The sequence below is a fragment of the Hyla sarda genome, chromosome 3 (genome assembly GCF_029499605.1).
Source record: "Hyla sarda isolate aHylSar1 chromosome 3, aHylSar1.hap1, whole genome shotgun sequence".
NCBI classification, from domain to species: Eukaryota; Metazoa; Chordata; class Amphibia; order Anura; family Hylidae; genus Hyla; species Hyla sarda.
Genome location: NC_079191.1, coordinates 241942233 through 241965531, shown reverse-complemented (window position 1 = coordinate 241965531; position 23299 = coordinate 241942233). Strand labels below are relative to the sequence as shown.

General features: G+C 45.4%; 1 protein-coding gene across 3 annotated transcripts in view; it reads left to right on the top strand.

Moving 5' to 3' along the window:
* LAMA4 (laminin subunit alpha 4) overlaps window positions 1-23299 on the top strand; it is a 402692-nt gene that overhangs the window by 357042 nt on the left and 22351 nt on the right. For all 3 annotated transcript variants that reach the window (XM_056566346.1, XM_056566347.1, XM_056566348.1), the window contains exons 19-24: window positions 1461-1646; window positions 12153-12292; window positions 13418-13573; window positions 14248-14393; window positions 16067-16229; window positions 17210-17343. In XM_056566346.1, the coding sequence (XP_056422321.1) occupies window positions 1461-1646; window positions 12153-12292; window positions 13418-13573; window positions 14248-14393; window positions 16067-16229; window positions 17210-17343 (925 nt within the window). The remainder of the gene's footprint in view (window positions 1-1460; window positions 1647-12152; window positions 12293-13417; window positions 13574-14247; window positions 14394-16066; window positions 16230-17209; window positions 17344-23299) is intronic.

Here is a 23299-nt window from a genome sequence, read left to right as displayed (position 1 = left end):
ATTCCCTTAATGCAAGTGTATCACTCACTACGGAGTCTTGCTAAATGATCAGGATTTTGCCAAGCTAGACAGCTTTCCAAAAGGAACGATTAAACCCAATCCGCAGGCAGTCTGTTTAAAGGTATTTGTCCCTCATCAGGATGTATGCTGTGGTGGGGCTAAGGATGACAACAGAGAAGACAGTTTGCTTCAGAAGATGAAAAAAAGTGGGATTTAGACAGTTGAAAATAGGTTTCATTGTCATTCAACCACTTTAAGGGAATAAAAAGTCCTTACATACAGAAGTCCCATACACCTCTATGTGTAATCAGAGGTATACAGAGATACAGTAGAAATCCCATACACCACTGTGGGTATTGTCCTTTATGTGGACATTCATTCCTATGGACTTTACCTTTTTGCTGCTGTTCTATTTCAGGAACTGTCCAGAGTAGTAGCAAATCACCATAGCAAACCTTTCCTGCTTTGGACAATTCCTGACATGGACTAAGGGGAATTCCTCCAGGACATATGGTAGCTAATAAGTACTGAAAGGCTTGAATTATTTTTTAAATAGAAGCAAATCTGTATAACCATCTCTCACCAGCTTATTGGAAAACATTTCTCCAGAATCACACGTACAGTATTTTGTTGCATATTTGCTGCGGCATATTTTCCTACTCATTGAAGTCAATTAGTAGCAAAATCAGCTTCTTATTTTGCTACCCATTGACTTCAATGGTTAGGAAAATACACAGCAGCAAAATACGGCTTGTGTGACCCTACCCTAAGGGTGAATTCGCACCGATAGTATCCTGTGCATATTTGATGCTGCAGTTTGAATGCTGAAGATTTCAATGTAAACTAAATGACTGAAAACACCTTACAATATGCACAGGATACTGTATATATGAATACACCCTTAAAGAGTTTGACCTACTGTGGCCAGAGAACGATAGAGTGCACTCCTATGAATATCCTTTACTTTGATACTGCTGCTAGGAGATACGTTAGTTGTCACTATCCGGGAAAATTCTGCTGATACCTGCAGGGTGCATGCAATCCAGATAAAGGATCAAGTAATACAACCACAAAAGAACGATAGCATGCACTTACCGCTAGAACTGCGTCTACAGGTACAAGAGTCCTGGGCAACGGGGCTGCATGTCAGGGTGTACCAAAGCACTCAGAGGCACCGTCGGCCATTTCACGCTAGCCTGAAATGGCCGGCGTTGCCTCTGAGCGCTTTGGCACATCCTGACATGCCACCCCGTGACCCAGGACTCTCGGACCCGTAGACGCAGTTCTAGCGGTGAGTGCATACTATCGTTCTTTTGTGGTTGTAGAGTTTGACTTACTCTGATTTAGCAACACTCAAGACATATCTGTAGAACTCTCTGTTTAGATCATATTGTATACTCATATATGATGCAATATATTTTGTCACTGTAAAAATATTTTTTTATATGACCTTCTAACAGGTGACACAAGAAAAAGGCTAGCACAGTCAAAACTCTTGGCAGACAAGGCTCTAAATATCACTGCTGTGGTATCTGAGGTGACTGACCCAATGGAACAAAATGCAAACATGTGGGCAGAAAACCTAAGCAACTCTAATTTTAATGCCTCAGATTACAATTCTGTTGTTAACTCAGCTGGAGAAACAGGTAAGAAACTATTATTATGTACATTAGCACAAACTTCTCATTGTAAACAAGATTATAGTGCAAATAGTGCAAAAAAACATAATCACAAGTATATACTTAACCATACATGGTAAGTGACCTGGCACAGGAGCGACACCACCCCAATTTCATATTTGCACTATAATCTTGTTTACAATTGTCTGCTGCTATGTATATACTGCATGTCAGCTTTGCTGCATACTATACACCAGGCATTTTCTGTAGGATACTTGAGTGACACCCTTGTTTGATTCCTATTCCCCGCGGGTGGATATTCTCCTATTTTAAATGTGACTATATGCTATGATTAACAAAATTGTGTACTATTTCTTACAAAATAACAAGTGACTTCAGTTTTTTCTTTGTGTGTATCTCATATAGGTGCAGTATAAGTCCCCGCACATTAGGCTGGCAGTATAGTTCCCCCACATTAGGTTGGCAGTATAGTTCCCCCACATTAGGTTAGCAGTATAGTTTCCTCACATTAGGTTGGAAGTATAGTTCCCCCACATTAGGTTGGCAGTATAGTTCCCCCACATTACGTTGGCAGTATAGTTCCCCGACATTAGGTGCAGTATAGTTCCCCCACATTAGATTCAGTATAGTTCCCCCACATTAGGTGCAGTATAGTTCCCCCACATTAGGTGCAATATAGTTCCCCACATTAGGTGCAGTATAGTTCCCCCACATTAGGTGCAGTATAGTTCCCCCACATTAGGTGCAGTATAGTTCCCCCACATTAGGTTGGCAGTATAGTTCCCCCACATTAGGTGCAGTATAGTTCCCCCACATTAGGTGCAGTATAGTTCCCCCACATTAGGTGCAGTATAGTTCCCCCACATTAGGTTAGCAGTATAGTTTCCTCACATTAGGTTGGAAGTATAGTTCCCCCACATTAGGTTGGCAGTATAGTTCCCCCACATTACGTTGGCAGTACAGTTCCCCCCACATTAGGTTGGCAGTACAGTTCCCCCCACATTAGGTGAGGACAGTTCCCCAACATTAGGTGCCACCTAATGTGGGGGAACTGTACGGCACCTAATGTGGGGGAATTGTACTGCACCTAATGTGGGGGAACTGTACTGCACCTAATGTGGGGGAACTGTACTGCACCTAATATGGGGAAACTATACTGTCAACCTAATATGGGGGAACTATACTGCCCCTAATGTGGGGGAACTGTACTGCACCTAATGTGGGGGAACTATACTGCACCTCATGTGGGGGAACTGTACTGCACCTAATGTGGGGGAACTGTACTGCACCTAATGTGGGGAAACTATACTGTCAACCTAATATGGGGGAACTATACTGCACCTAATGTGGGGGAACTGTACTGCACCTAATGTGGGGGAACTGTACTGCACCTAATGTGGGGAAACTATACTGCCAACCTAATATGGGGGAACTATACTGCACCTAATGTGGGGGAACTGTACTGCACCTAATGTGGGGGAACTGTACAGCACACGCCTATAAGGACATGGTTGTTTCGTGTCTATGGATGTTTTCTCTTGTTTGTAACCTGTAATGAAGATCCTAAAGTAAAAAACAAAACATTGAAACAACTAAATGGTTGGGAAGTGCTATGAGTATTTCTTATTTTACTTGGAAAATACTGTATACTGGATTGACTGTTTTCACTGAGCGCCACTCGTAAAAGATACTGAATAAATCTGCATATATATATATATATATATATATATATATATATATCTGCAGGATATTGCTTATTATTTTATTGTCTTAGACTTGTTAAGGGTTCGTTCACATATGTCAAACTTTCCTCTGTAAGATCTGAAAAGATCACGTGATCCGCCATATGGAATGTTCACATGATTGTTAAACATCACATGGACCATCTTGATACATGTGACTGGTATCACGTTACTACACCAGAATGATATCACGTGACCAGATAGATAACATGGTGAGACGGGTCATGAGGAGAGAACGTCACAATTCACATGACACCAAGTGACGGCGGAATCATGTGACCAGCATAGGCCATATTCGAATTTGCGATATTTCGCGAATATATGGATGAATATTCATCATATATTCGCAAAATTCGCATATTCGATATATTCACAACCTTTTTTTACTATGCGCACATTCACCATAAAATTTGCATGCACATGCGCAATATCGCGTGATAAATGAGCTAAAAGAAGGGAGGGATCAAAATGCGCTAAAATTCACATATGCAAATTTTCGGGCGCCCACCAGTATGACACAGTAACTAGCATTGGAGCCTTGTTTACACCACAAGCTGGAAGCAGGGAGGGATGATCACTGTGATGTGTACTTTGAAAAAAAAAGCAAATATTCGTAATTGCGAATATTTAGCGCTATATTCACAATATTCACAAATTCACGAATATGCGATATTCGCGATAAATATTCGCATTGCGAATATTTGCGCCCAACACTAGTGATCAGATAGAGTAGACAGCAGAACGGACCAGTAAGAGACAGCGTCATGAGAAATACCACCCATATGATTTCAGAGGATAGGTAAGTGATGGCAAAATGGACCAATGAAAACAGGGATATAGGTCTTGGAGGAACTGTGTCCCCAGGAAGCAGTTTATTATTGGATGACTGACATTCCACGCCTACAAACATAGCTAATATAAGACGGAATAATGTGTCTGTCACGCCAGTGATACCTTGACCCTTGACAAAGCTGGTTTTCCCAGCGAAACATCGGGTGGTACACATGTGCGAAATTTTTATAAGCATTGGGGACAATACTAATTGGGAGATACAGCGGCAAACAAATCTGAATATAAACATCAATTAGGAACTTTTAAGAATTATGGTTATGCTGCAATAAATCCCCAGTATGAAGGAGTGGACTAATACAGTCACTCAGAAAAGGATCTTTTCTCCCCTTTGTATTTTTCAATTTCTATATCACTGTATATATGAACACATAGGGTATACAAGAATAAATTTTTCAAGTGAGAAATAATAAAATTTAAATTTTAGGGGGGTTGGTTCCCTAGAAATAGGGATTCAGTCCCGGCTGGGCTTAGGCCCAAAAGGGAATTGGTATATACAGCTTCCCTCTGGCACTATTGAAAAGTGGGGGAGGGAAACTTATGATCCAAATAACCCCATTGATTTGAATGGGACGGTACAGATTTATCCAGTATTGGGATATTGGATAGGCAGGATGGTGGGAGCGTATCTTACAAGGTTCCTCCATCTGACCTGCAGACACAACTGGGCACCGGAGTATATACAACTGATACACTTTGCCATAAATTGTGGCATCAGTTGTGGCTAGATCACTGAACATATGTGATGGTGCCCTTATAGGTCACTAAGGAACTTTTGCGAGCCCTGGTTATTATTCTGCCTAAATCTGGCTCCATGGCTTGCAAAACAGAAGGCAAATAGCACATGTTAAAGGGGTACTCCACTGGAAAATATTTTCTTTTTAATAAACTGGTGCCAGAAAGTTAAACAGATTTGTAAATGACTTCTATTAAAAAATCCCAATCCTTCCAGTACTTTTTAGATGATGTATACTACAGAGAAAGTTCTTTTCTTTTTGAATTTCCTTTCTATCTGACAACATGCTCTCTGCTGACACCTCTGTCCTTGTCAGGAACTGTCCAGAGCAAGAGAGGTTTGCTATGGGGATTTGCTCCTACTCTGGACAATTCCTAAAATAGACAGATGTGTCAGCAGAGAGCATGTTGTCAGACAGATTAAAAAAAGAAAAGAACTTCCTCTGTAGTATATAGCAGCTTATAAGTACTGAAAGGATTGGGTTTTTTTAATAGAAGTAATTTACAAATCTGTTTAACTTTCTGGCACCAGTTGATTTAAAGGAAAATGTTTTCCAGTAGAGAACCCCTTTAACTTATCCCTCCAAATTGCAAGGACCCACACACTGCTAACTGAAATAGTTTTCCCTTGTTGGCAGCAGTGGCGCTCCATGGCATACAGTGGGAAACAGAAACAGTGGTGAGATAGACACAGCACCATATACAATTCACAACAAGCAGGAGTATTTCTTGATACAAATGTAACCAACAAATTTTGCTTTCTTAAAACAAGAAAAAATTGCTTAATTGTGGAATGGGCAAGTTGTATTGGAGTATTTCACTATTGAACAAACTATGCAATATAAGTAACTGCATGAAAGATATTCTACTTCACATATGCATTCTGTAGAGATGAGCGAACTTACAGTAAATTCGATTCGTCACAAACTTCTCGGCTTGGCAGTTGATGACTTTTCCTGCGTAAATTAGTTCAGCCTTCAGGTGCTCCGGTGGGCTGGAAAAGGTGGATACAGTCCTAGGAAAGAGTCTCCTAGGACTGTATCCACCTTTTCCAGCCCACCGGAGCACCGGAAAGCTAAACTAATTTATGCAGGAAAAGTTATCAACTGCCGAGCCGAGAAGTTCGTGACGAATCAAATTTACTGTAAGTTCACTCATCTCTAGCATTCTGTTTCAGATATTTACTGACTGCAAGAGAGGTGTATATTGTTTGCATTTTTTGTTACAGTACTTTTTTCTGCATTTTTATATATACAGTTTTTTATCCAGAGCAATATATTTGCAAACATTTACCTACTAGTCTGGTATTAGGGCTCAATTAATAGTCATATGCAAACCAATTTTTATATTGATTTCAATGATCATTGTGGTTACATAAAAATAGTATTGGGAGTAGTGACTCTGCAAGGGCCATGCAGTCTCATACAGCGTCACCTTGTTTGTGAATTTCCAGCAAACTACCCTTGTTTATAATTGTATTTTTTTCTTCTTCGTTTAATAAAAACCATTATATTTTAAATGAACTCACATGGCCACATAATATTTTAAAGTGTACCTGTTGTCAACAAAAACTTTTTATATAATGTAGATAATACAATTACATATATATTTGTAATATACATTGGTTAAAAAAAATGTGTATATTTATGGGTGAAAAAATGTTGTCCCTGCAGCTATTGCCTGTGAGGAGTCCAAATACAGAAAGTGAGGACAGGACAAGCAGGGATCTGTGCAGGCTCCTGGCTTGTCAATCATCCTCATGTGTGAGCCCATAGCATGTCAAAGAGCCCTGCTTGTCCTCACTGCACAGAGCCCTGCCTGTCCTCACTGCACAGAGCCTTGCTTGTCCTCAGTATACAGAGCCCTGCTTGTCCTTAGTGTACAGAGTCCTGCTTGTCCTCAGTGTACAGAGCACTTTTTGTCCTCACTGCACAGAGCCCTTCCTGTCCACAGTGTACAGAGCCCTGCTTGTCCTTAGTGTACAGAGCCCTGCTTGTCCTCACTGCACAGAGCCCTGCTTGTCCTCACTGCACAGAGTCCTGCTTGTCCTCAGTGTACAGAGCCCTGCTTGTCCTCAGTGTACAGAGCCCTGCTTGTCCTCAGTGTACAGAGCCCTGCTTGTCCTCAGTGTACAGAGCCCTGCTTGTCCTCAGTGCACAGAGCCCTGCTTGTCCTCAGTGTACAGAACCCCGCTTGTCCTCAGTGTACAGAACCCTGCTTGTCCTCAGTGTACAGAGCCCTGCTTGTCCTCACTGTACAGAGCCCTGCTTGTCCTCACTGTACAGAGCCCTGCTTGTCCTCAGTGCACAGAGCCCTGCTTGTCCTCAGTGTACAGAGCCCTGCTTGTTCTCAGTGTAGAGAGCCCTGCTTGTCCTCAGTGCACAGAGCCCTGCTTGTCCTCAGTGTACAGAGCCCTGCTTGTCCTCAGTGTACAGAGCCCTGCTTGTCCTCAGTGCACAGAGCCCTGCTTGTCCTCAGTGCACAGAGCCCTGCTTGTCCTCAGTGCACAGAGCCCTGGTTGTCCTCAGTGCACAGAGCCCTGGTTGTCCTCAGTGCACAGAGCGCTTCTTGTCCTCAGTGTACAGAGCCCTGCTTGTCCTCAGTGCACAGATCCCTGCTTGTCCTCAGTGTACAGAGCCCTGCTTGTCCTCAGTGCACAGAGCCCTGCTTGTCCTCAGTGTACAGAGCCCTGCTTGTCCTCAGTGTACAGAGCCCTACTTGTCCTCAGTGTACAGAGCCCTGCTTGTCCTCAGTGCACAGAGCCCTGCTTGTCCTTAGTGTACAGAACCCTGCTTGTCCTCAGTGCCCAAAGCCCTGCTTGTCCTCAGAGCCCAGAGCCCTGCTTGTCCTCAGTGCACAGAGCCCTGCTTGTTCTCAGTGCACAGAGCCCTGCTTGTCCTTAGTGTACAGAACCCTGCTTGTCCTCAGTGCCCAGAGCCCTGCTTGTCCTCAGTGCCCAGAGCCCTGCTTGTCCTCAGTGCACAGATCCCTGCTTGTCCTCAGTGTACAGAGCCCTGCTTGTTCTTAGTGTACAGAGCCCTGCTTGTCCTCAATGCACAGAGCCCTGCTTGTTCTCAGTGTACAGAGCCCTGTCTGTCCTCAGTGTACAGAGCCCTGCTTGTCCTTAGTGTACAGAGCCCTGCTTGTCCTCACTGCACAGAGCCCTGCTTGTCCTCACTGTACAGAGCCCTGCTTGTCCTCAGTTTACAGAGCCCTGCTTGTCCTCAGTGTACAGTGCCCTGCTTGTCCTCAGTGTACAGAGCCCTGCTTGTCCTCAGTGTACAGAGCCCTGCTTGTCCTCAGTGCACAGAGCCCTGCTTGTCCTCAGTGCACAGATCCCTGCTTGTCCTCACTGTACAGAGCCCTGCTTGTCCTCACTGTACAGAGCCCTGCTTGTCCTCAGTGCACAGAGCCCTGCTTGTCCTCAGTGTACAGAGCCCTGCTTGTTCTCAGTGTAGAGAGCCCTGCTTGTCCTCAGTGCACAGAGCCCTGCTTGTCCTCAGTGTACAGAGCCCTGCTTGTCCTCAGTGTACAGAGCCCTGCTTGTCCTCAGTGCACAGAGCCCTGCTTGTCCTCAGTGCACAGAGCCCTGCTTGTCCTCAGTGCACAGAGCCCTGGTTGTCCTCAGTGCACAGAGCCCTGGTTGTCCTCAGTGCACAGAGCGCTTCTTGTCCTCAGTGTACAGAGCCCTGCTTGTCCTCAGTGCACAGATCCCTGCTTGTCCTCAGTGTACAGAGCCCTGCTTGTCCTCAGTGCACAGAGCCCTGTTTGTCCTCAGTGTACAGAGCCCTGCTTGTCCTCAGTGTACAGAGCCCTACTTGTCCTCAGTGTACAGAGCCCTGCTTGTCCTCAGTGCACAGAGCCCTGCTTGTCCTTAGTGTACAGAACCCTGCTTGTCCTCAGTGCCCAAAGCCCTGCTTGTCCTCAGAGCCCAGAGCCCTGCTTGTCCTCAGTGCACAGAGCCCTGCTTGTCCTCAGTGCACAGAGCCCTGCTTGTCCTTAGTGTACAGAACCCTGCTTGTCCTCAGTGCCCAGAGCCCTGCTTGTCCTCAGTGCCCAGAGCCCTGCTTGTCCTCAGTGCACAGATCCCTGCTTGTCCTCAGTGTACAGAGCCCTGCTTGTTCTTAGTGTACAGAGCCCTGCTTGTCCTCAATGCACAGAGCCCTGCTTGTTCTCAGTGTACAGAGCCCTGTCTGTCCTCAGTGTACAGAGCCCTGCTTGTCCTTAGTGTACAGAGCCCTGCTTGTCCTCACTGCACAGAGCCCTGCTTGTCCTCACTGTACAGAGCCCTGCTTGTCCTCAGTTTACATAGCCCTGCTTGTCCTCAGTGTACAGTGCCCTGCTTGTCCTCAGTGTACAGAGCCCTGCTTGTCCTCAGTGTACAGAGCCCTGCTTGTCCTCAGTGCACAGAGCCCTGCTTGTCCTCAGTGCACAGATCCCTGCTTGTCCTCACTGTACAGAGCCCTGCTTGTCCTCAGTGCACAGAGCCCTGCTTGTTCTCAGTGTACAGAGCCCAGCTTGTCCTCAGTGTACAGAGCCCTGCTTGTTCTCAGTGTACAGAGCCCTGCTTGTCCTCAGTGCACAGAGCCCTGCTTGTCCTCAGTGCACAGAGCCCTGCTTGTCCTCAGTGTACAGAGCCCTGCTTGTCCTCAGTGTACAGAGCCCTGCTTGTCCTCAGTGCACAGAGCCCTGCTTGTCCTCACTGCACAGAGCCCTTCTTGTCCTCAGTGTACAGAGCCCTGCTTGTCCTCAGTGTACAGAACCCTGCTTGTCCTATGTGCACAGAGCCCTGCTTGTCCTGAGTGTACAGAACCCTGCTTGTCCTCAGTGCCCAGAGCCCTGCTTGTCCTCAGTGCCCAGAGCCCTGCTTGTCCTCAGTGCACAGAGCCCTGCTTGTCCTCAGTGCACAGAACCCTGCTTGTCCTTAGTACCCAGAGCCCTGCTTGTCCTCAGTGCCCAGAGCCCTGCTTGTTCTCAGTGTACAGAGCCCTGCTTGTCCTCAGTGCACGGAGCCCTGCTTGTCCTCAGTGCACAGATCCCTGCTTGTCCTCAGTGTACAGAGCCCTGCTTGTCCTCAATGCACAGAGCCCTGCTTGTTCTCAGTGTACAGAGCCCTGCTTGTCCTCAGTGCACAGAGCCCTGCGTGTCCTCAGTGCACAGAGCCCTGCTTGTCCTCAGTGTACAGAGCCCTGCTTGTCCTTAGGGCACAGAGCCCTGCTTGTCCTCAGTGCACAGAGCCCTGCTTGTAGTCAGTGTACAGAGCCCTGCTTGTCCTCAGTTTACAGAGCCCTGGTTGTCCTCAGTGCACAGATCCCTGGTTGTCCTCAGTGCACAAAGCGCTGCTTGTCCTCAGTGCACGGATCCCTGCTTGTCCTCAGTGCACAGATCCCTGCTTGTCCTCAGTGTACAGAGCCCTGCTTGTCCTCACTGCACAGAGCCCTGCTTGTTCTCAGTGTACAGAGCCCTGTTTGTCCACCCTAACTTCCTGTATTTGGACTCCTCATAGAGACACAAAGGCAATAGCTGGAGGGACAAAAATATACATATTTTTTAACCAATGTATATTACAAATATGCATACACTTTAACCTAACCCACTAAAGCATTGCTTTGTAGGACTGTAATCTATGTTTTGACCTTTTTGAGTATTACATAGATTTTATCGGATTGTTTATACTATCTTGTTTGTGTTAAAATGAATAAAAATATATTTTTACACAATACTGAGTATTGCATATATGGTGTATTGCACTTATTCATTGTATAGTGTTAAATCCTTACAGCATAATATTTGTGTATTATATCACAACAACTTGATGATAGTTTATAGGTGTTTTTTATTCACACATTGTCCCTGATTTACTAAGAGTGGAGTGTAGTTTTCTTTGTGGGTTTTAACTCCCTACAATTCTTTTTTTTAGGTATTTACTAAGGTTTCCCTACATTTTGCTTTTTTTACACATGCTCTGATCTGTCGGGTTTTCCTCAGCTCAAATCCACCACATTTTCTGTGAAAACCTTAGTAAATATGTTGGGATTTTGTGAAAATGTCAGAACCACGCCCCTTTTTCTGTGATCACACCCCCTTTCCCTGGCAACGAGTTGATCGTTTTTTATTTTGTTTTTGTTTTTCATTTCTGGAGCAATGAGACAGAATTCTGACGCAATGAAACTGAATCTGTCTCAATGCGCCAGGATCTGGCGCACAATCCGACAAAACATGTCGGGTTTACAATAGTAAATCGGGGCCAATAACTTGCATTATAATATGTGCTGCTGTTTTTAATGTATGGTAAGAATAGATACATAGGAAAACAGGAATTGCTGTAGCAAGTTAGTGTGTTGCTTTATTCACCAATCATTGTAAGGCATCGGTTCAACTGCTTCGCGTTTGGTATGTGAATGGGGTTGGTTTCAAGTCCGTTCTGCGCAAGAAAATAAAAAGAGCCGAACTCTGAATGGGACGGATGCAAACGGCAATGTGAACTTGGCCTTATCTGTAGTGTTGTGGTCATTTCTGTTTTCTACTGTACAGATGAACCTGTGTCAGTCATGAAACTTAAAGGGGTAGTCCAGTGGTGAAAAACGTATCCCCTATCCTAAGGATAGGGGATAAGTTTGAGATCGCGGAGGGTCCAACCGCTGGGGCCCCCTGCGATCTGTCTGTACGGGGGCCAGGCTCTCCGGCCAGATAGCGGGTGTCGACCTGCGCACGAAGCGGCGGCCGATACGCCCCCTTAATACATCTCTATGGCAGAGCCGGAGATTGCCGAAGGCAGTGCTTCGGCTATGCTATAGAGTTGTATTGAGGGGGCGTGTCGGCCGCCTCTTCGTGCGGAGGTCGACACGCCCCCTTCCTGCTGGCTGTCGGGGCTCCGTACAGGAGATCGCAGGAGGCCCCAGCGGTCGGACCCCCCCGCGATCTCAAACTTATCCCCTATCCTTAGGATAGGAGATAAGTTGTTCACCACTGAGTCACCACTGGACTACTCCTTTAAAATGGCTTTATGTTTTTTATCAAGTTTGGAGAGAGCCTCATATGCTAGAGACCTTTATTCTGGCCCTGCATGTATGTCAGTCTGGTGTAACTTGACACAGTAATCTGTAGACACACACACACTTACTATACACTGTTTTTCAGATGGAGCTTTTATAGTTTGTGCTCAATTCCTTGTTTTTTATTCCAGTTAAGAATTTGACAGCGGTAATGCCATTACTCCTGGATAAACTGCGCAGTGTAGAATACAAAGTCCCTCCCAACAACATCTCCTCCAGCATTAACCGTATTCGTGAACTGATCGCACAGACAAGAAGCATAGCCAGTAAGGTAGGAGAATGTGCGCCATCACTACAGTTGCTATCTTGGCACTAATGGATTATGAGTCCTTATGTCACACTGTTTCTTCATGTCTATGCATTTGAAGTCTTTGGTGTGACAAGTACAGCAGCTCCAATTTATTACATCACTTAACTGCTCTTCAGGAGGATTTTACTTTCCGTAACATTCTATCTGGTATATTGAGATTAGAAGGGAAATTACTCTGTGGTTATATACTGTTATATACTGTATATGCCATTAGAATGGATGTTGGATGAAGCTGTTCCTATGCATATACTAGTTATAAAAATAATTATACAGTGGCCCCTCAAGTTACAATAATAATTGGTTCCAGGACGACCATTGTATGTTGAAACCATTGTATGTTGAGACCATAACTCTATGGAAACCTGGTAATTGGTTCTGAAGGCACCAAAATGTCATCCAAAAATAGGAAAAAGTGAGGATTAAAGAAAAATAAGTAGATAACTAATATAGATAAAGCAAGTCTTTACATATAAAAGTAATAAAGTGCTGCTGGGAGCTGTAAATCACTGTCTATGTCAGTGTTTCCCAAGCAGGGAGCCTCCAGCTGTTGCAAAACTACAACTCTGCTTGGGAACCACTGGTCTATGTAGGGGACAGAAGCTTCTTTGGGGTCCTGTACAGTACATGCAATGTCCTAAAAAAGTAACATGGAGCCGCCCCAACCTGGTGTCCAAAGGAGCAGGTAACCCTGGAACAGGTAAATAGTACAGAACAATATCTTCCTGTACTGTAGGGGGCGCTACCAGACACCAGTCAGTGCATGCACTTCAGTAATACAGGGGTTTTACCAGTGAATGCCCATTTTGATTGGTCAGTTCTTCCACTGATTGACAGGTATCACAGATCTGGACTGTCTGTACATTGTATGTTGAGTCTGGTTTCAACTTACAATGGTCCAGAAAAGACAATTGTATGTTGAAACTATTGTATGTTGAGGCCATTGTAAGTTGAGGGATCACTGTAGTTGTTAATGTATTTGGAAGGAGCTTGGCAGTAATTTGGCAGTATTTTGCTTTGTATTTTTACAAATGATTTGACCTAAGATGTTCTTGTTCTTGCCTCTGTGTTCTGTCTTCCCCATTTAAGGTTCAAGTGTCGATGAAGTTTGAAGGCAAATCAGCAGTTAATGTGAACATGAAAACAAACGTAGCTGACCTGAAGTCCTATTCCGCCATCAGTCTGTTCATAAACCCAGAGCTTCACCAACAAGACAGATTTATTATGTATATGGGGCACAAAAATGTAAGTGGTCTTGTGAACATGTATTGTGGATCTTTTGTTTGCAATGGATGTGTTAGTGCAGACAGGTTAGGGCTCGTTCAAGTTTGTCGGAAAGACAATAAATTACCGGATCCCTAATGAACCCCATTCAAGTCAATGGGATCCGTCAGGACCCGATGGAGCACAACGGCAATGTGAATTTAGCCATAGGTGCAATGCTTTGTTAATCTACTGCTATGCCAAATGATATAGCTCTGCAAGGAAACTCTCAGAGTACTAGCAAGAAAATGCATAAAAATTGTAAAAATTAACCTCAATATGCCATCCTGGCACCATACATTTTTGCAATTTAAAAAGGTAAAAAAGTGACCCTGGTTGTCATTCCCACATTTTCCCAAAATGTCATATTATGTCACACCACGCCTCCTCCATTCATGTCTGTTGGAGAGCGTGTGATCACATAATATTCTGAACGCCAGGTGATTGAACAGATATCACGGGGGTCCCTATCCTTTGGATAGAAGATAAGATGTCTAGGGGCGGAGTACCCCTTTAAATTTGTTAAGGACCCCTTTTTTTGAAAGGCATATTCAGATTGCTTCTAACCAGTCCATGTTGATGAATTGTAGTGCTATAGATATAAATGATTAATAAACCTTTCTATTACTTTAACTTATCTGCTTACATTGTTGTAGGGTAAAACAGACTACATGGGTCTTGCAATCAAACGTAACAGTCTTGTATATGTGTACAACCTGGGAAAAGGAGTTGTTGAGATCCCATTGGACTCCAAGCCTGTCAGCACATGGCCATCATACTTCAGTCTTGTGAAAATAGAAAGGTAACATACATGAACCTAGAGATTAGATGTCTGTGCATGCTGGTATGTTGTTTTATATAGAGTATAAACCAGTAGAATTAGTTATTGGCCCTATACTCTCGAAGAAAAATAGTGCTCACTCTCGGAATGAAGTGGTTTATTATTGAATCCAAATAAAAATGAACAACAAGTTTCCCCTTCTCAGGAGTATGGGCTCAATAATCTCTGAAAATACTGTATTTGGAGGCTGGAGATACTCCTGTGAATGGTATAGCAGTCAATCCGAGTGCCCTTAGTGGGCTGGGATTTCAGTAATGCCTTCCTAATGTACACTCAAAAAGACTGGCATGCAATGTTAAGACTTTAGTGTCTATATAGAGGAATCCCTCTTGGTATTTTACAATCTTCCAAATGATTTCTATTGGGAGAAGAAGCGATCCAAATCTAATTCAATGTAAATATAGTAAAAACTAAATCCCCCCTTTTTCTTGCTATTGCTGATTCCTGATACTATTTTCTGTGGGCCCCAACCATTACGTCACATTTAAGCTTGTCTGTGTCCTGATGGTTCAGAAAGACACAGCTGTCACAAGACAGTTGCACCTTTATCTGTCAGTCCAGGTCTTGAAAGACATATGTGAGGGCCCCCTTGTGGCTGTTTAACCAACTTTCAGTGTCACAGTGTAGAGGAGCAGGTTAAAGGGGTACTCCGGTGAAAACCTTTTTTCTTTTAAATCAACTGGTGGCAGAAAGTTAAACATATTTGTAAATTACTTCTATTAAAAAATCTTAATCCTTCCTGTATTTATTAGCTGCTGAATACTACAGAGGAAATTCTTTTCTTTTTGGAATGCTCTCTGATGACATCACGAGCACAGTTCTCTCTGCTGATGTTATTATAATAATAATAATAACACTTTATTTATTGTTGCCCTTAGTGGGATTTGAACCCAAGTCCCCAGCACTGCAAGGCAGCAGTGCTAACCACTGAGCCACCATGCTGCCCTTAGCATACATCTGCTTTGCATGGTTGCTAAAATGGACCGAGATGTCAGCAGAGAGCACTGTGCTTTTGATGTCAGCAGTGTTCCAAAAAGAAAGGAATTTCCTCTGTAGCATTCATCAGCTAATAAGTACTGGAAGGATTAAGATTTTTTAATAGAAGTAATTTACAAATATGTTTAACTTTCTGCCACCAGTTGATTTAAAAGAAAAAAGGTTTTCACCGGAGTACCCCTTTAATGCTAATGGTCTACTATTATATAGGGGACACTGTGGGGGTCAGTGCTTATCAAAAGACTAGGGAACCCCCCAACATATCAAGGGAACTCCCCACATATCAAACATTATGGCATATACTGCTGATATGCCATTCATTTTTCCCGATAGAAATATCCCTTGAAGTTTTATTGCAGCCCTTGGGACCTATAGTATAGACAGTCTATACTCTATTGCACGTTTACACGAGGGCTGCAGGTAAATTGTATTTTCACTAGCCGTCCTCTTCTTTTCGCATTTATAAAAAAAAATAGAAAATTGTGCATAATGCAGTGCCTTAATATTTTAGGTTACATGTCTCTACACCAGAGGCAAACTTTAATATAATTATCTAATCTATTTAATATATTTAAGACACAAATAATATTGTTAAATTAAGAAAAATGTAAAAATGCTAATATTTATTTTCCCCCTAGATTGGGAAGACATGGTAAAGTTCTACTAACTATACCTAGTGAGAGCAGTACAGTGGAGGAGAAGTTTATTAAGAAGGGGGAGGCTTCTGGAAGTGATTCTTTGCTCGATCTAGATCCTCATAACACAGTCTTCTATGTTGGTGGAGTGCCTGAAGGCTTTAAGGTAGGAATTTTTTTTTTACAAGCTATAGTACTACTGTATGAGTAATAAATGCTGGCATGCCTTTTTTATTTACAAAAGGAGAGTCAAAATAAAATTCAAATGGGATTCCATTTTTCAAAAATCCATATTTTGTTGGGTCTTGGTTAAAATAGAAAAAAAAATCTACACTTACCTACGTCGGTTCCCCACAGCCTCCATTCTGCTTTGCCTGGTCCCCCTTATCTCCTGTCTTACTGCTTCAGAGGAGTTCTCAGTGTACGACCTGCCTGCTCAGCCAGTGATAAGATTATTTGTGATTATTATATTCCTGAAAGCAAGTTGTTGAATAACTTCTTTGTCAGTAAATTTGTTTCTGCCTCAGCATATGTAAGGGATTATTCTTATTATCATGTTTCTCAGTTATGGTTTACAGTCTGTACTATACAACCATTTTGCCTAGCTGTTCTAGAAATCAGTTCTCCATGCACTGACTACTTGGACACCCTGGCATAGACTTGTGTTTATACACAGCAGCCAATCTGAGGAGGCAGAGGTACATAAGGAGGGACAGAGCAGCAGCTTGAACCAATGGTGAGACAGGAGGTGTGTCTTAGACTACCTATATAGACTGCAGCTAAACTGTCGTCACAGATCATGGCTCTGCCTTATTGGAAATGAGTTGAAAAGCAGCCAAACAGCAAGGAACATAAACTGGTTATGCTTCTTTGTAGGCGCTGACCTACTAATCTCTTTTGAGCTTCTGACTAGTCAGTCCCATTAAAAAAAATCCCTTTTCTCAGAAGAGGCCTGCAATAGGAAGGTGACTGTAGGTCATTTGGTTATCAATGGCAATGTGCACCTTAAACAGCTAAATTTACTCTAATAACTCTGATATTAAGAACTACACACTTATGACTACTCACTTATTGTAAAGATCAGAGATAACAACATATGAGTATATTAGTATCTGCTTTCTGGTCATTTGTTTGTTTGTCTTTCAGCTCCCAGACAGTTTGAACCTTCCCAGCTTTGTGGGTTGTCTAGAGCTGGCATCTGTGAATGATGAAGTTGTCAGTTTATACAATTTCCGGAACAAATATAATATAAATACAGTCACATCACCACCTTGCAGGAGGTAAGGCAGCAAAGTTTTGTCTAAGTTCATTTTAAAGGGGTATTCCGGCTTTATACATCTTATTCCCTATCCAAAGGATAGGGTGTAGGGGTCAGCCCCTAGAATTACCAAACTCCATTACACTGTACTTCTAGTGAAAAGTCCCACAGACTGTGAGAATGAAGTCACAGAATGTCACTGTTGCTTTTAAAAAAAAAATAAATAAATAAAAAAAAAAAAAAAAAAAAAAGGTTTTCTCTGAGGAGGAGGGGGCCAGTTCCCGGCCGAGAGCCAGTGTGCGTGTGCTGTACCCAGCTGTGTGTGAGCTGAGGAAAGGGCTGCTAAGTGTTCCTGAAGAGAGAGACACCTTGCAATCATGAGACTTTGCAGCAGGATTGGGGCAAAGGACAGAGACCCCCCCAGACAAGAGTTGGATTATTGTGTACTTGGCCATGCCTGCAAGCCCCCAGAGACAGAGGAACAGCTAGCAAAATTACAGATCAAGAGACAAGACTGCAGTTACCTCCAAGTGACAGAACAAGATAAGCAACTTGCAAAGAAACCAGTTAAAGACCAGTGCATTATAGATTACCATTTGCAGACAGCAAGTGACAGATTTAGATATCCGACTGCAAGTACCTTCACATGAGAGACTGAGACAAGCAGCTGCTCTGTGACCTACAGAACTGTGAGTGTGCACCAGTGCTAACCTGTGGCAGGGCATAGAGCAGGTTTCTTTAGATAGAACGTTATAGTAACGTGTCCCAGTTAGCGGGAATCAGACAGGATCATATTAGCGCAGAGTAGCCTGTATTTCTGTGTGTGCGCTGACGGGTATAGGCCATCTTAAGTATACGGTTCAGTAAGCCTTCCTGTAAACCCATGTGAATTGTTATTACTGTTAATCTCTTTGCCCGGCCGTTATATTCTGTTGCTTAATAAAGCCCGTTGTCACGATGCCGGCTGGCAGGTAGTGGACCCTCTGTGCCAGAGAGGGATGGCGTGGACCGTGCTAGTGGACCGGTTCTAAGCCACTACTGGTTTTCACCAGAGCCCGCCGCAAAGCGGGATGGTCTTGCTGCGGCGGTAGTGACCAGGTCGTATCCACTAGCAACGGCTCACCTCTCTGGCTGCTGAAGATAGGCGCGGTACAAGGGAGTAGGCAGAAGCAAGGTCGGACGTAGCAGAAGGTCGGGGCAGGCAGCAAGGATCGTAGTCAGGGGCAACGGCAGAAGGTCTGGAAACACTGGCAAAGAACACACAAGGAACGCTTTCACTGGCACTAAGGCAACAAGATCCGGCAAGGGAGTGCAAGGGAAGTGAGGTAATAAAGGGAAGTGCACAGGTGATAATCCTAATTGGAACCACTGCGCCAATCAGCGGCGCAGTGGCCCTTTAAATCGCAGAGACCCGGCGCGCGCGCGCCCTAGGGAGCGGGGCCGCGCGCGCCGGGACAGAACAGACGGGGAGCGAGTCAGGTAGGGGAGCCGGGGTGCGCATCGCGAGCGGGCGCTACCCGCATCGCGAATCGCATCCCGGCTGGCAGCAGGATCGCAGCGCCCCGGGTCAGAGGACGTGACCGGAGCGCTGCAGCGGAGGGGGAGAAGCGAGCGCTCCGGGGAGGAGCGGGAACCCGGAGCGCTCGGAGTAACAGTACCCCCCCCCTTGGGTCTCCCCCTCTTCTTGGAGCCTGAGAACCTGAGGAGCAGACTTTTGTCAAGGATGTTGTCCTCAGGTTCCCAGGATCTCTCTTCAGGACCACAACCCTCCCAGTCTACTAAAAAAAAATTTTTTCCTCTGACCTTTTTGGCAGCCAAAATCTCCTTGACCGAGAAGACGTCCGAGGAGCCGGAAACAGGAGTGGGAGGAACAGATTTGGGAGAAAAACGGTTGAGGATGAGTGGTTTGAGAAGAGAGACGTGAAAGGCATTAGGGATACGAAGAGAAGGAGGAAGAAGAAGTTTATAAGAGACAGGATTAATTTGACACAAAATTTTGAAAGGACCAAGATAGCGTGGTCCCAACTTGTAGCTAGGGACACGGAAGCGGACATATTTAGCGGAGAGCCATACCTTGTCTCCAGGGGAAAAAACGGGGGGAGCTCTTCTTTTCTTATCCGCGAATCTCTTCATGCGTGAAGAAGCCTGTAAGAGAGAATTTTGGGTCTCTCTCCATATAATGGAAAGGTCACGAGAAATTTCATCCACAGCGGGCAGACCAGAGGGCAAGGGGGTAGGGAGGGGGGGAAGAGGGTGACGGCCGTACACCACGAAAAATGGGGATTTGGAGGAAGATTCAGAGACCCTGAAGTTATACGAGAATTCGGCCCATGGAAGGAGATCTGCCCAGTCATCCTGGCGGGAGGAAACAAAATGTCGCAAATAATCACCCAGGATCTGGTTAATTCTTTCTACTTGTCCATTGGACTGGGGATGATATGCAGAGGAAAAATTTAATTTAATCTTAAGTTGTTTACAGAGAGCTCTCCAGAATTTAGACACGAATTGGACCCCTCTATCCGAGACAATCTGCGTAGGCAACCCGTGAAGACGAAAAATGTGTACAAAAAATTGTTTAGCCAACTGAGGCGCAGAAGGAAGACCAGGAAGAGGGATGAAATGTGCCATTTTGGAGAATCGATCAACGACCACCCAAATAACGGTGTTGCCACGGGAAGGGGGTAAATCAGTAATAAAATCCATACCAATCAGAGACCAAGGCTGTTCGGGGACAGGCAGAGGATGAAGAAGACCAGCGGGCTTCTGGCGGGGAGTCTTATCCCGGGCACAGATAGTGCAGGCTCGCACAAAGTCCCCAACATCCGTCTCCAGAGTCGGCCACCAATAGAAGCGGGAGATGAGTTGCACAGATTTCTTGATGCCCGCATGACCTGCGAGATGGGAGGAGTGACCCCATTTGAGGATTCCGAGGCGTTGGCGTGGAGAAACAAAGGTCTTTCCTGGAGGAGTCTGCCTGATGGAGGCAGGAGAAGTGGAGATCAGGCAGTCAGGTGGAATGATGTGTTGCGGAGGGAGATCAACTTCTGAGGCATCCGAGGAACGAGAGAGAGCATCGGCCCTAATGTTCTTATCGGCAGGACGAAAGTGAATCTCAAAATTAAATCGGGCAAAGAACAGAGACCACCGGGCCTGGCGAGGATTCAGCCGTTGGGCCGACTGGAGGTAGGAGAGGTTCTTGTGGTCGGTGTAGATGATAACAGGAAATCTTGATCCCTCCAGCAGATGCCTCCATTCCTCAAGTGCTAATTTAATGGCTAGAAGCTCTCGATCCCCGATGGAGTAGTTCCTCTCCGCTGGAGAGAAGGTCCTAGAGAAAAAACCACAAGTGACAGCATGCCCGGAAGAATTTTTTTGTAGAAGAACAGCTCCAGCTCCTACTGAGGAGGCATCAACCTCCAATAGGAAGGGTTTGGAAGGGTCAGGTCTGGAGAGCACGGGAGCCGAAGAAAAGGCAGACTTGAGTCGTTTAAAGGAGTCTTCTGCTTGAGGAGGCCAGGACTTGGGATCAGCTTTTTTTTTGGTTAAAGCCACGATAGGAGCCACAATGGTAGAAAAATGTGGAATAAATTGCCTATAATAATTGGCGAACCCCAAAAAGCGTTGGATAGCACGGAGTCCGGAGGGGCGTGGCCAATTTAAGACGGCAGAGAGTTTGTCAGGATCCATCTGTAGTCCCTGGCCAGAGACCAAATATCCTAGAAAAGGAAGAGATTGGCATTCGAACAGACATTTCTCAATTTTGGCATAGAGTTGGTTGTCACGAAGTCTCTGAAGAACCATACGGACATGCTGGCGGTGTTCTTCTAGATTGGCAGAAAAAATTAGGATATCGTCCAGATATACCACAACACAGGAGTATAACAGATCACGAAAAATTTCATTGACAAAGTCTTGGAAGACGGCAGGGGCATTGCACAGTCCAAAGGGCATGACCAGATATTCAAAGTGTCCATCTCTGGTGTTAAATGCCGTTTTCCACTCGTCCCCCTCTCTGATGCGGATGAGGTTATAGGCGCCTCTTAAGTCCAATTTAGTGAAGATGTGGGCACCTTGGAGGCGATCAAAGAGTTCAGAGATGAGGGGTAAGGGGTAGCGGTTCTTAACCGTGATTTTATTAAGACCGCGGTAGTCAATGCAAGGACGTAGGGAGCCATCTTTTTTGGACACGAAGAAAAATCCGGCTCCGGCAGGAGAGGAAGATTTACGGATAAAGCCCTTTTTTAGATTCTCCTGGACGTATTCGGACATGGCAAGAGTCTCTGGGGCAGAGAGAGGATAAATTCTGCCCCGGGGTGGAGTAGTACCCGGGAGGAGGTCGATAGGGCAATCATAAGGCCTGTGAGGAGGTAGAGTCTCAGCTTGCTTTTTGCAGAAAACATCCGCGAAGTCCATATAGGCCTTAGGGAGACCGGTTACTGGAGGAACCACAGAGTTACGGCAAGGGTTACTGGGAACCGGTTTTAGACAGTTCTTGGAACAAGAGGACCCCCAACTCTTGATCTCCCCAGTGGACCAATCCAGGGTTGGGGAATGAAGTTGAAGCCAGGGTAGTCCAAGGAGAATCTCCGAGGTGCAATTGGGGAGGACCAAAAGTTCAATCCTCTCATGATGAGATCCGATGCTCATAAGAAGGGGCTCCGTACGGAAACGTATGGTACAGTCCAATCTTTCATTATTTACACAATTGATGTAGAGGGGTCTGGCGAGACTGGTCACTGGGATGTTGAACCTGTTGACGAGAGAGGCCAAAATAAAATTTCCTGCAGATCCAGAGTCCAAGAAGGCCACTGTAGAGAAGGAGAAGGCAGAGGCAGACATCCGCACAGGCACAGTAAGACGTGGAGAAGCAGAGTAGACATCAAGGACTGTCTCACCTTTGTGCGGAGTCAGCGTACGTCTTTCCAGGCGAGGAGGACGGATAGGACAATCCCTCAGGAAGTGTTCGGTACTAGCACAGTACAGGCAGAGGTTCTCCATACGGCGTCGTGTCCTCTCTTGAGGTGTCAGGCGAGACCGGTCGACCTGCATAGCCTCCACGGCGGGAGGCACAGGAACAGATTGCAGGGGACCAGAGGAGAGAGGAGCCGAGGAGACGAAACGCCTCGTGCGAACAGAGTCCATATCTTGGCGGAGTTCCTGACGCCTTTCAGAAAAACGCATGTCAATGCGAGTGGCTAGGTGAATAAGTTCATGTAGATTAGCAGGAATTTCTCGTGCGGCCAGAACATCTTTAATGTTGCTGGATAGGCCTTTTTTGAAGGTCGCGCAGAGGGCCTCATTATTCCAGGACAGTTCTGAAGCAAGTGTACGGAATTGTACGGCATACTCGCCAACGGAAGAATTACCCTGGACCAGGTTCAACAGGGCAGTCTCAGCAGAAGAGGCTCGGGCAGGTTCCTCAAAGACACTTCGGATTTCCGAGAAGAAGGAGTGTACAGAGGCAGTGACGGGGTCATTGCGGTCCCAGAGCGGTGTGGCCCATGACAGGGCTTTTCCGGACAGAAGACTGACTACGAAAGCCACCTTAGACCTTTCAGTGGGAAACAGGTCCGACATCATCTCCAGATGCAGGGAACATTGGGAAAGAAAGCCACGGCAAAACTTAGAGTCCCCATCAAATTTATCCGGCAAGGATAAACGTATCCCAGGAGCGGCCACTCGCTGCGGAGGAAGTGCAGGAGCTGGCGGAGGAGATGACTGCTGAAGCTGTGGTAGCAACTGTTGTAGCATAACGGTCAGTTGAGACAGCTGTTGGCCTTGTTGCGCAATCTGTTGTGACTGCTGGGCGACCACCGTGGTGAGGTCAGCGACAACTGGCAGAGGAACTTCAGCGGGATCCATGGCCGGATCTACTGTCACGATGCCGGCTGGCAGGTAGTGGACCCTCTGTGCCAGAGAGGGATGGCGTGGACCGTGCTAGTGGACCGGTTCTAAGCCACTACTGGTTTTCACCAGAG